This window comes from Mesocricetus auratus, unplaced genomic scaffold, assembly GCF_017639785.1.
Source record: "Mesocricetus auratus isolate SY011 unplaced genomic scaffold, BCM_Maur_2.0 Super-Scaffold_6730, whole genome shotgun sequence".
Lineage (NCBI taxonomy): Eukaryota > Metazoa > Chordata > Mammalia > Rodentia > Cricetidae > Mesocricetus > Mesocricetus auratus.
Genome location: NW_024429184.1, coordinates 87,695,487 through 87,708,870, shown reverse-complemented (window position 1 = coordinate 87,708,870; position 13,384 = coordinate 87,695,487). Strand labels below are relative to the sequence as shown.

The following is a 13,384-nucleotide window of genomic DNA, read 5'->3' as shown; positions in this document are numbered from 1 at the left end:
AACTCCAGCTTCGGGGGACCTGACGTCCTTTTATTGTGTTCTGAAAGTTAAAGACGATGACTGTGAGATACCCATTTGTACCATTATGAAGTCGATCGTGTCCTAAATTCACCACCTGGGAACTGTCCTTGGTTCTCGATAACACTGAGCATGTGGGAATAAAAGCTTGCTTGGGTACACTTGGGTGTTCTGCGGGGGTGTTCTTCAATACACCATGCTACCTACCGGTTAGCCGGGCAGTCAGATGGGACTGTAAGCTTCAATGGAAGGCAGGGGCCAGTATTTTTCAGCGAGGTGCAGTCAGGGAGACTTGTCTCACCGCTGATCAGTCCCCACAAAAGGTTTCTACTTCCTGTGGGCCAGAGAAGATCAAGGACAGGAAAAACCCGAGGTCAGCTAAGTTTTGAGGCTCAGCACAGACTTGGGGTCCCTCCGGAGACTGGAGCTCAGACAGAACCCAAGACAGCTTTCCCTGCATAGATACAGGAGCCTCAGCCTCAGGATCACTTCCTCGGCTAATTGTGTTCTCTTGCCAGCCATCCCTGGGACACGGTGATCAAGGCTGCCATGCGGAAGTACCCAAACCCGATGAACCCGTGCGTGGTGGGCGTGGATGTGCTGGAGCGCAGCGTGGACGACTGTGGGCGCCTGCACAGTCTGCGCCTGCTCAGTACCGAGTGGGGGCTGCCTGGCCTCGTGCGTGCGGTGAGCCTCCCGGCGTGGCTGCCCACACTTACTGCTAAGGGGTGCCACGAATGGCTGGGCAAGATCCTTGCAGTCCCTGTGCCCCCTTCTTCTCCTCGGACTGTCCGTGGGTCCCATTTTGTTTTCTTGGAAGGACACTAGTCACCGTGGGGTTAAGTGAGCTGGGTGACCTTTCTTCAGTGTCATCTGTGCCCAGAATCCCACATTTTGTGATGCTGCAGGTAGACACAGCATAGCTCATACTCGCTCCTAGAGCCAGGGATGGGGGTGGGGTGGGGCCGGGTGGAGAACAGTGAGAATAACAGACAGGACAGCTTTCCTCTGCACGGTTGCACACTGACCTCCCCTCCACACGGAACCCAGGTCCTTACATGGTCCTATCGTCTCCTGCTGTCTCTCCTTGTGACTCATTTGCCGCTCCTGGATTCTCTATCAGGACGTGAAAAGCGTCTCTGCAGGTTGAGTCTTCACTTCAGAGCTCTTGCTCGCAGAGGAGCCTCTCTTCTCAGGATGCCGGGGGTTCCCTGGTTTAATTTTTGTCAAAACAGTCATTACTGTCACGTGGTAAGCTCTTCACTCCGTCTTGTGTTATCTTCCAGGGGTTTGGCCATTCTGCCTACTGCTGTATCCACAGATATAGAGGGTTTGCTGTAAAGAATGAGCAACTGGACTTCAGCATGTCACTATACTGCCTTTGTTTCGTCCCTTAGATTTTGGGAGCCAACAGGACCTTGACGTACATCAAAGAGAGCTCTGTTGTGGATCTGGCGGCAAGGAAAATGGAGCTGTGTTCCACCAATGTAAGCAGTGCTCTAAGATGCGAAAGGTGCTTCAATGTTTCTTGGCGATGGTCATAATGCCTCCCTTAAATTGTACTTCCAGTTTGCCTTCTGTCTAAGTGGGCTTATTTTTAGTAGGAGGGTTAGATTTATTTAGTGGTATTTTATCTTTGTTTTGTTTTGGGCAGAGGGTCTCACTGTACCCCAGGTCAGCCTGGAACTCTCTGGCTGGTCTTAAATTTACTGTAATCCTCCTGCCTTGCCTTTTTCTAGTCTTTTTATTCAAGTATAATCAACATATAGAATAGGCCAAGGGCAGTGGTGTGTGTGCCAGGCAGATCTCTGTAAATTTGAGGCCAGCCTGATCTACATAGTGAGTCCCGGGACAGGCAGCTACATAGTGAGACCCTGCCTCAAAGTAAGTAAATAAACAAGCAAATAAATAGACTAATAAATAAATAAGATAAAAAGAGAAAGAAAAAAGGCAAAACCCAGCTAGATAAAAGGCATGACTACATGGAAACTCAGTGTAAAGTACAAGTGGCATTTTCATAACGATGGACTCTGTAGATTAACTGAGAAAACAGGCTCAAGACAAGGAGGAGGTCTCAGCCACACCGATGGCCCTAAAGTCACCAGGCTGTTAACCATGTCCACTTCCAGCCTTCTAGGTGGAAAACAGGTCATACAGCTTTCCCTTTGAAGAGACAACCCTGTGTGTTTAACATGCCTGGTTCCCTAGTGCTTATCTGTGAGTGCGGGGACCTCTGTGCCTCCTACGGTAGAGATACTTCCAGTGGTGTTTGTTTTGAAACAGGGTCTCACTGTGTTAACCTGGTAGTCTCCAATTCCTAGGCTCAAGTGATTCTCTGGCCTCAGACTCCAGAGTCCCAGTACTTCACCTGGGTACAGCTGCACGCCACCATGCCCTGATTGTGGCTGTTGTTTGTTTTGCTTGCCCGGTGCTTGAGTTCAGACCCAGGGACTTGTGAGCCCTCTGCCAGCTTTTTAATGGTCATTTGGGGGGGGGAGGTGCAGTGAACTTTATTGATGACATTCAAGAGAGTAGGGCTCCCCAAGCCCCTCCTTGTTTTATTCTGGGGGTCTGGGACGGAAACTGTGAGGGAGATGATCAGTGTGGGGTTGCTGAACATATCCTGCTCAGCAGCCAGGGCCTCTCTCTTGCTCAAGGCCTTGCTGGGGGTGGATGGTCCAGGGTGGGCTTCTTACTCCCCGGAGGTCACGTAAGCCATGAGTTCCACCACCCTGTTGCTGTAGCCGAATTCATTGTCATACTGGGAAATGAGCTTTACGAAGATGTCATTGAGAGCAATGCCAGGCCCAGCATCAGAGGTGGAAGAGTGGGAGTCGCTGTTGGAAGTTGCAGGAGACAACCTGGTCCTCGGTGTAGCCCAGGATGCCCTTCTGTGGGCTCTCGGATGCCTGCTTCACCACCTTCTTGATGTCTTTACACTTGGCAGGCACTTCTCCAGGTGACATGACAGACACGTTGAGGGTAGGAACACAGAAGGCCATGCCTGTGAGCTTCCCGTTCAGCTCTGGGATGACTTTGCCCACAGCCTTGGCAGCACCAGTTGATGCAGGGATGATGTTCTGGGCAGCCCCACGGCCATCACTCCACAGCTTCCCGGAGGGGTCATCCACAGTCTTCTGGGTGGCAGTGATGACATGGACTGTGGTCATGAATCCTTCCACAAAGCCAGAGTTGTCATGGATGACCTTGGCCGGGGGCTAAGCAGTTGGTAGTGCATTATGCATTGCTGACAATCTTGAGGGAGTTGTTGTACTTGTCATGGTTCATACCCATCACAAACATGGGGGCATCAGCAGAAGGGGCTGAGATGATGGCCCTTTTGACCACACTCATCAAGTAGGCTCCAGACTTCTCCATGGTGGTGAAGACATCAGTTGACTCCACAACATACTCAGCACCAGCATCACCCCATTTGATGTTGGCAGGATCTTGCTCCTGGAAGACAGTGATGGCCTTCCCGTTGATGACAAGCTTCCCATTCTCAGCCTTGACTGTGCCTTTGAACTTGCCATGGGTAGAGTCATACTGGAACATGTAGACCATGTAGTTGAGGTCAATGAAGGAGTCATTGATGGCAACAATGTCCACTTTGCCAGAATCAGAGGCAACCCTGGCAAACAGTACAGCCAAATCTGTTCACCATTGTGTCTCAGGAACGAGGCTGGCACTGCATGAAAAGATTCGGCTGTTTCTAGAACAGGGAGGAGCAGAGAGAGCCTTAGTGGTCTTTAAAGCTACTTTCCAGCTGGAGAGATGGTTTAGTGTGTTAAAGATACTTGGTGCCAAGACTGAGGACCTGAGTTCAATACCTGGAACACACATAGTAGAAGGAGAGAAGCCACGCCCAGACTCTCTTTTGGTCTTTACTCATGTGCTGTGGCATGCTCACCTACACACATGTACATGCAATAAGTAAATAGATAAAATGTATCAACCACTCTCCCCCTCCTCATATTGCTATTAAAAATACATACATAGAACTAAGCATGGTGGCTCACACCTTTAGTCCCAGCACTCAGGAGGCAGAGGCAGGAGGATCTTGAGTTTGAGGTCAGCCATGTCTATAGTGTGAGTTCCAGGACAGCCAGGGCTACACAGAGAAACCCTTTATTGCCCCCACACCACACACACAAAGCACATACGGGGGCTGGAGATGACTCAGCAGTGACAAGTACTTGTTGCTCTTGCAGAAGCTCTGGGTTCATTTCCCGTCACTCACATGGTGGCTCATAACCATCTGTAACTCCAGTTCCACGGGATTTAACACCCTCTTTTGACCTCTGCAGGTTCAGGCACCATATATGATACATATACATGCATGCAGGCAAAACATTCATACATATAAAATAAATAAATCCAAAAAATTAAAAAAAATTAATTTTTGGTTGTTTTGAGGCAGGGTTTCTTTGTGTAACAGGCCTGGCCTGGTTGTCCTGGAACTCTCTTTATAAAGCAGGCTGGTCTTGAACTCATAGAGATTCACCTGCCTCTGCTTCCAGAGTGCTGGGATTAAAGGCATGCGCCATGACTACCCAGCTCCTCCTAAAATCTTGAGCATTGCTTCTAGGCCATAAAACTCATCCTCGTGAGTGATGTTACATGTACTTTACAACAGCCTAAGTGACTTCTATGTTATCTTAGGGCCAGGCCAAATCCTCACTCCCACGGGCATTTTGAGATCCACCTGCCTCTGCCTCCTGAGTGCTGGAATTAAAGGTGTGGGCTACCAGGCTTTTTTTTTTTTAAATTTTTTATGCGTGTTTGTTTTGTTTTTAAAGATCACACTCACGAATCTGGTGTCAGTGAACGAGAGGTTGGTGTACACACCTCACCCAGAGAACCCTGAAAAGTGAGTCCTCGCACCCCGGGATGGACATACTGAACAGCAGGGGTGGATGAGGGAAGCCTCCTTCCCGGGGTTGGTCAGCCCCGAGCTCACCTCTGCTCTTCTGCAGGACCGTGCTCACCCAAGAAGCCATCATCACCGTGAAGGGGATTAGCCTTGGGAGCTACCTGGAAAGTCTAATGGCCAACACGATATCCTCCAATGCAAAGAAGGTGCATACCTCAGGGTGGGGTCCTGGCAATGAGCCAGGAGAAGTGGTGACATGTCTGGTTCTCCTGAGGACTGGGCTCTTTGTAAGTGGGAACGGAGTTGGAACAGGAAGGCTGGCCAGGCTCTGAGGGGAAAGGCTTCTGTCCTAGTCGGTTACTGCTGGGTGAAGTCCATCGCAGTCTCTCTGGTCTCCACAGGGCAGCTTTGGCTCCGGGATTTTGGGATGTCTTAGGTCTCTCACAGGTGCAGATTTGCTGTGAGCCTAAGAGGGGTATAACTTTGGGATAGCCCAAGCGGGTGCATTCTTTAACTGTTAGAGAACTTTAGGCCTGAACACATTGTGCTGTTTCTGAGCTTGAGTAGCCTGCTTACATGGGCCGTGGCTCAGGAAAGTTATTGTCACACCTTTGCCACAGTAGTCCCCTCGGGGGACTTGCTGCATGCAGTGAGACTCAAGTCCCTCTGTTGTTGTTGCAGGGCTGGGCTGCCATTGAGTGGATAATTGAGCATTCCGAGAGCGCCATAAGCTAACAGGTCTGCATCCATGCCTGGTGACACAAGGGGGCAGCCACAGTAACGTCTTAACCTGGTACAGAGTTCTAGCTTTATATTACCTGTGTGCGTGCAGTGCAAGAGAGAATGCTTGTCAGCCCTGCGCTTCCGACTGTCTGTCTCGGGAGCAGGTCCAGCCCCAGATTCTTTCCAGGGTATGCCCCAGCTATTGCCAAGTGGAGTCTGAGGAAGGCACTGTAGCATTGGCTGCCCCGAGGTCTCAGTACCTGGTTGCCTGAACATCCCTCAGGATTGTCACCTGCTAGCAAAGAGCCTCCGTGAGTAGGTCCACAGTGTTATGGGCAGGTTTAATCTTGAGGGGTTTTTTTTTTTGTCTTGGGCAAAATTTGTATTTTTTGAAAATATTGTTTTTTTTTTTTTTTTGTTTTGTATTTTGAGATAGGGTTTCTCTGTGCCTTTGGAGGCTGTGCTGGAACTAGCTCTTGTAGACCAGGCCGGTCTCGAACTCACAGAGATCCGCCTACCTCTGCCTCCCGAGTGCTGGGATTAAAGGTGTACGCCACCACTGCCCGGCTTGTTGTTATCATTTTTATTAGCTGGGGAATGGGACCCGGGACCTCACACCTGCTGGCTTGAGTAAGCGCTCAGCCTCTGAGCTCCGCACCCAGGCTGTACATGTTCCTCTGAGAAATACTTTGTGCCTATTTATTCACTTGGTACAAGCCAGTGTTCAGCTACTGGGTTAGTCTCTCCGTGGCAAAGGCATTTCTATGATCGTCATGGACTGCCCAGGTGTTCCTTGGAATCTGATGCTTGATTGGTTGGCACTCATCTTGTCATCACAGAAAGAGTCCCACTTCCCTTTAGGAAGGGGCCTCCTCACTTCCTGCCAGCTGCTGACAGCTACGGCTTGCTTCCCTCCCTCGCCCCAGCACATATGTTTGCTCCCTCATTCCCCTCAGCCAACAGGCTGTGGCGCCTGAGGTGTCTTTAAGACATTCTTGCTGCTTTTTCCTACGTCAGCGAAACTTGCCAGAGAACTTTACCTGGAGTCCAAGGCCAAGGCCTGCGGTGGGGCCTCCTAACCTCACCCTGAGCTGAGCTTGTTGTGGAAGCTGTGTGGGGCTGTGTGGGCCTGTGTGTGGAGAGAGGGAGGCCTGGTGTGAGGCTAGGCTCCCCAGATTCTGTTCCTTTGTAAACAGAGCTAACCTGTCCCCACCTTCTGTCAGATATCTCACCAAAAAGAGTCAAAGAAGAAAGGGAAGGAGGAAGGAAGGAAGGACAAAGAAAATGAAAGGCAAGTGTGGATATGGTTCCTGACAGGCCTGGGAGTCTTCCCTGTCCGTGGTGACCCCTCAGAACAGCATCAGGTGCAGGCGCCAGCAGTGGGAGCCTGTGGTTCCCGGGAGCAGTGTGGAGCCCTATGCTGCCAGGCTCTGCTGTAGGTATGGGCTGGGCAGTACGGGGCTGCATTGCCCCTGCATCTGTCTTAAGCTTTTACCTGCTTCCCCTGGCAGGAGTGCCACCTCTACCCGCTCCAGTCACTTCACCAAAGGAGAGCTGCCCTCTCCTCACGCCCTGCCAGCTAAGCCACACCTTCCCCAGGGGCTGGCTGCTGTCCTTTGTTCCTGGTGGCCCTGTGTCCTTAAGAGTGTTCCACTTGCCTCTGTGAAGAATTGAATGAGAAGTTAGTTGCTTTCTGACCCTCAGGGTCCCCTCCATGTTCCGTATGCAAAAAAAACAGTGTGGAGCTCTCTACGGAGAGCACTGTGGGTTCCAGCGACAACTGGGATTTTCAAGCTCGGACTGACCTTGAACTCCCTGAGTAACTGAAGATAACCTTGAATTCTTGATCTTCCTGCTTCAACTTCCCAAGTCCTGGGATTAAAGACTTGGGCTGCTATACTGTGCTCTTTTTGGTTGTTGTTCAGACAGATCTTGCTGTGTAGCCCTGGCTGTTCCGAACTCATGGCATTCCTCCTGCCTCAGCATCTCAAGTACTGGAATCACCGGTGTGCACCGCCGTGCAGGCCTGGACTGAGACTCTACTGTCTTTTCAGCTTGGCCTAACTAAAAAGAGAGGATGGGGACTCCTGCTTTGTAAGAGCCTTCCAGCTAATCCCCCCCCACACACACACCTCCGAGGTCCTGGGGTCGCTGGCTGTGGGTAGTGGTTTTGTGCTCCTGGCCTAGGTTGAAACCTCTCCCCCAAGCCCACTTTTCCTTCCTCCCTCAGAGTTTCTGTGTTCCTCGTTTTCTCTTTGTAACCTTTTTTGGGGGGAGGTGGAGGTGTCTCAAGACAGGATTTCTCTGTGTAGCAGTCCTGGCTGTCCTGGAACTCTGTAGACCAGGCTGTCCTCAAACTCACAGAGATCCGCCTGCCTCTGTTGGGATTAAAGATGTGCACCTCTCCTTGTAGAATTATGAGTAACCCAGACTGGTCTTGAACTCACTGTGTAGATGAGGCTGACCTCAAACTCCTACCTTTCAAGCATTAGAATTGCAGGGGAACACCATCATGCCTGGCTTTTATCTTAAGTCAAGGTTGTTTAAAACCCTAAATGTATATAGAAACATAGTTATGTGTGTACAGGCAGTTCATGTTTATAGTTTAAAATAGGAATTAAATATATTGACTAGTATAGACATTTGTTTTTCCTCTGTCAGTCAACTTGCCATTTTTACAGAGCTTTCTAGAACTTTTCTATGCCTATGAAAGTTGTCTGTCTTTTTCTTTCATTAAACTTGGGTTCACACTGTAACTATCTTTGTGACTGTTTCCTTTCTACTTTTAAACAACAGTGTCCTTTTTTTATGTGCATTTGTGTCTCAATTTTTCTGTGTCTGTTTGAGGGCATCTGATCCCATGGAATTGGAGTTAGATATTTGTGAGCTGCCATGTGGGTGCTGGGAATTGAACCCTGGTCCTCTGGAAGAGCAGCCAGTGCTCTTAACTGCTGAGCCATCTCTCCAGCCCTAAACAACAGTGTCTTGAAGAGTCCCTGATGCCACTGAAGGCTCTTGCCATGCATGGTCATTGGGCCTGTCACCATAGTAAGGTGGGGCCCCAGCGGGACACTGGGGTTTCTTTTTTGTGGGTATGGCTCCTTGCCACTTTGCCACTTTGAGACGGTTATAGACTATTGATTGACGGCTTGACTGGAGTAGGAAACACCCAGGGCATTAAGGAGGAACACGTTTGGATGTGTGTGAGGGCATTTCTAGAGAGGTTTGACTGAAGAAAAGGCCATCCATCCCATGGGCAAGGGCCGCATACTTAACAGAAGAGGAGGGGACGGAGAATGACGGTAGAGTGTGGTGTTTCTGTCTTGCTTCCTGATTTTGCAGCCATGATGGACTTCTCTGAACTGTCAAACCCTTTCCTTAAGTTGCTTTCTGTCATGTATTTTGCTACATCAGTGAGAGAAGTATACAATACTCATTTTGGGTTGGTACTGAATTATGAGATTGTAGTCATCATTTTTCATATAAGCTCTGTGTAAAGTTGTTTGGTTTTGTAGCTTCTGCTTTGGTTGGAAGTGGATTCTACAGCCCTTTCTTCGGGGACTTCATCAGCATAAAGGTAAATGTTTTACGATTTAGTGTTATACATAGACCTGCATTTTTTTTGTTTTTGTTTTTTTGTTTTTTTTTTGGTTTTTCGAGACAGGGTTTCTCTGTGGCTTTGGAGGCTGTCCTGGAACTCACTCTGTAGACCAGGCTGGCCTCGAACTCACAGAGATCCGCCTGCCTCTGCCTCCCGAGTGCTGGGATTAAAGGCGTGCGCCACCAACGCCCGGCTTAGACCTGCATTTTTAAGTTTCGAAAACAGGCAAGTCAGCCTCACACATCCCATCCACAGCCAGTCAGTACCCGAGTACTCGGAAGAAACATCTCACATCCCAGGATGTTCCACAGAAGAGTCCATAGGTCCCCAAAGAAACAAAACTCACAGGGAAGACACAAACTCAAAACCTAATTGGAGGCACAACACAGAATACAGGATGTGTGGGAAGCCCCAGGGGCCTCTGGGAAGTTCCGTAGTGCTGGCGTAATCTTGGCAGGGTTGAGAGGCATTGGGGTTTGGTCATTGACCCTTGAACGCTGACCCAGAGAACATGTGGACAGCAGCCCATGAGAGTGTGAGACCATGCGGGGGATGGAGGCTAGGGCTGGGCCCATTGCCACAGTGCTGTCCCCCAGGTTTGCAGTCAGCTCACACCAGGAAAGGGGTGCCAGGGAGCCAGTGGGCTCTTCTTGGACCCACTTCTCGGCCTCTTTTTCAGTAGGAAGATTGTTTTGTTGGTTTTAGGAAGTTGATTAAACTTCCCAGAGCCCATCCATTCTCCAGTATGTTGAGGGAAAAGGCTTCCTTGCTCTGCAGTCTCACCCGCCAACAGGTGTTTGTTGTGCCTTTTGACTACCGTGGCTAGTAGGCTAGACTGTAGTTGTGACTCTTAGAAAAGCACGCTGTGCCCAGAGAGCCGGGGTCATAGTGTCCCTGTAAGCTTGCTGACTCTAGGTTTCAGGTAGTCCCCACAGAACCCCTTATGCTGCAGAGGCTTGCTGCTGGTTCTCATGTAGCTACTGGGCACATGGCTGAGAAACAATGGACCCAGCACTGTGCCTCCACGATCTCTTGTTCCAGCCTGTGTGTGTCCTCCTTTTGTTCCAGCCATTTCTACGTGCACGTGGTACCAGCTCATCATCTTCCCATGACTATGGGCTTTAGTGTGAGTGAAGGATGAGGATTGTAAACTCGTGTGTCTAACAAGTAATACCAAATCTGTTTCATTCTTGGTAGGAATATGAATTAGAATTTTTTCTTTATTGGTTAAACTCTTAAGCTTAACCAGTTTAAATTGTAGAGGAGAAACAGAGAAAGACAAGGACAGTTGTAGAGACTTGTTAAAATGTTGGTTACTGGGCCAGGGCGATGGCTCTGTGAGTAAAGAGACTTGTTGCCAAGCCTGAGGGCCAGGAAGCCATATTGTGGAAGGAATAAAGATTACCTCAGGTGGTTCTCTCACTTCCAGTGGCACACGCACACGCACATGAAAATGTGGTTTCAAAATTTTTTTCCCTGTGTGTGCATGTTGATGTCTGTGTACATATGAACTTGTGTGTGTGTGTGTGTAGGCCAGAGGTCTATCTATGTCTGGTATCTTCCATATCTCTCTCCACCTTATTGTTTTGATTTTTAGAGTTTTTTCCTTTTTTTTTCAAGACAGGGTCTCTCAGCATGTATAGCTTTGGAGGCTGTCCTGGAACTCTCTCTGTAGACTAGACTGGCCATGAACTCACAGAGATCCGCCGGCCTCTGCTTCCTGAGTGCTGGGATTAAAGGTGTGTGCCACCACCATTGCCTGGCTTTGTTTTGGAGTTTTGAGACAGAGCCACAATGTAGTCTTGGCTGGCCTGGAACTCCCCGTGTAGACCACACTGGCCTCCAACTCACGGAGATTCACCTGAGTACTCGGATGAAGAATCTGTGCTACCGCACCCAGCTACCACCTTCTCTTGTGAGATAGGGTGTCTCACTGAAACAGACTTGACAGGGCTGGCTAGCTTGCAAAGTTGGGGGTCCCCCTGTCTCTGCCCTCTGTCCTCAAATTACAGGCACAAGCCACTATGCCGTGGCTTTTTTCCATGGGTGCTGGGGATCAGAACTTAGGTGCTCGTGCTTGTGTGGGGAGCACTGTACTATCTAAACCATCATCCCAACCATAAACTGCTGTTATTTTTTAAAGATTTATTTTTGTTCATGAATGCGTCACAAGTGCAGATGCCTTGGAAGCAGATGGATGGGACCAGATCCCCCTGCAGGCAGCTGTGAGCCATCCCATGTGCATGTTGAATTCCGGTCCTCTGCAAGGACAGCGAGTGTTCTTGACTGCTGAGTCATTTCTCCCACCGCTCCAGGGAAAGAAGTCTTTACGGAACTTGATGTTTCAGCATGGGGGAGGAAGTGTGAGAACCTGTCTCCTAGCCCACCACTAAGTCTAAAACCCAGGAAGCAGTGTTTGGCCTAATCATAGCCATCTGTCAGGCCGACACCAAGGCTGTGCCCACTGCTTACCTGCTCCCATTGCTTGCTGCTGAGGGAAATGAAAAGCCGTTACACGGCCCGGTGCCTGCCCATGGTTCCTGCCCAGCTAGGGCCAAAAGACTCTCAGCTAGACTGGTGACATTGATACCTCAGGAACTTACCTTGCTAGTATCAGTTGTGTGAGGCTTTGTTTTATACACCATCTTCAAGGGACCTCAAGGAACACTCATACCTCCGGGATCCCAAGCCCTTCGCAGGAAGCACAAGTGTCTGTATGTATTCTGTACACTTCTCCGTGTGCTAAATCATGTCAGGTTACAGAGCCTCTGGCTGCCTCTTTCCCAGAAGCCAGGCGGGCCTCACACAGGTGATGAGCAAGCCATGCCAGGACCTTACCATCTTCAGAGCTGCTGCTCCTTCACAACTGTGAGCAAGCCCACCCACCCCCACCCCCAGGCCCAAGACAATCTGACTGGTAACTTTTATCCAGTGTCTTCCTGCCTGCGATTGGAGACTAGCTCATGTGTGTGGAACTCCCCCTGTCCTTGATCTGGAAGCCTGTAAGATACAGCATTTTCTGTCTAGAGACCCCTAAGGGAGGGCATCCACATCCCCTTTCTAGAAACCCACTTGGTAGCTCACAACTAACTCTGGTTCCACCCTCACACAGACCTACATGTAAGCCAAACACCAATGCACATTAAACAAAATGCAGAGGGCACCTACATGGCAGCGCCTAACCACCTGTAACTCCAGTTCCAAGGATCTGATGCCCTCTTCTGGTTCTTGGGCACTAGGCACACATGCAGTACACAGGCATACATGCAAGCATTCATACACATAAGATAAAAGTACAAATCTTCAACACACGCGGCTGCTTATCTATTTGTGCCAGTGGGTTTTGGCCTCTGAAGTGTTTGCCTTTGTGTTTCTACTCAACCTACATTTGGGCGGCCTGAGTGCTCTGAAATGGGAGTTTGCTACATCCTTTCTCTGCCCTTTCCTCTCCCACTTTTGGGCTCCTTTAGGGCTAAGACTACGTAAACACTTTTTCTTTGGCGTATTCTCACTGAGCCACACAACCCAGGCTCAACACAGTTCCATATGCTGTTAAACCTTGGTGTCGCTGGATTTGGAACTGGATTGTGCTGGGAACTTGAGGTAGTCAGGGAAGAGGAGCCTTGCAAGAGCCAGGTGTCTGATCTTCACAGGCGTCCGAGGAAACCCGGGCAGGCATGTGTCTGCTGAACATGCAAGAAACATGGACACAAATACCGACTCCAAAGGGCTGGGAGAGCACCAGAGCAGGCGTGAGGATGCAAGGTTGCAGCGACGGCGCTCACTTACTCAGGGAGGGTTTTTTTTTTTTTTTGGGGGGGGGGTTTTCGAGACAGGGTTTCTCTGTGGCTTTGGAGGCTGTCCTGGAACTAGCTCTTGTAGTCCAGGCTGGTCTCGAACTCACAGAGATCCGCCCGCCTCTGCCTCCCGAGTGCTGGGATTAAAGGCGTGCGCCACCAACGCCCGGCTTCAGGGAGGGTATTTTTATGTTAACTTTTAAGTCATTAGCAAGAGCTATCAACTGTGAAACTATCAAGTAGTAATTTGCACTTACTAGAATCCATTTGGGTCTCCAGCCTGCTTTTTCAAGGTCTGGGCTGGCTGCTGGTTATAGCACACTTTTGCAGGGGCTCGTAAGCCATGCTTGCTGCCAGGAATAGTTTTGCTAT

At 49.7% G+C, this 13,384-nt stretch overlaps 1 protein-coding gene and 1 pseudogene across 3 annotated transcripts in view; one reads left to right on the top strand and one right to left on the bottom strand.

Annotated features, from left to right (window-relative positions):
- Positions 1-8,370, top strand: part of Prelid3a (PRELI domain containing 3A) — a 29,862-nt gene extending 21,492 nt beyond the window's left edge. For 2 of the 3 annotated variants that reach the window (XM_040741669.1, XM_040741670.1), the window contains 7 exons: positions 537-705; positions 1,069-1,269; positions 1,416-1,505; positions 4,818-4,888; positions 4,995-5,097; positions 5,573-5,684; positions 6,838-8,370. In XM_040741669.1, the coding sequence (XP_040597603.1) occupies positions 537-705; positions 1,069-1,269; positions 1,416-1,505; positions 4,818-4,888; positions 4,995-5,097; positions 5,573-5,626 (688 nt within the window). In that variant the 3' untranslated portion in view covers positions 5,627-5,684; positions 6,838-8,370. The remainder of the gene's footprint in view (positions 1-536; positions 706-1,068; positions 1,270-1,415; positions 1,506-4,817; positions 4,889-4,994; positions 5,098-5,572; positions 5,685-6,837) is intronic. The other variant, XM_005074643.4, reaches the window with a different exon arrangement.
- Positions 2,613-3,636, bottom strand: LOC121138828 (annotated as a pseudogene).
- Positions 8,371-13,384: the final 5,014 nt, after the last annotated feature.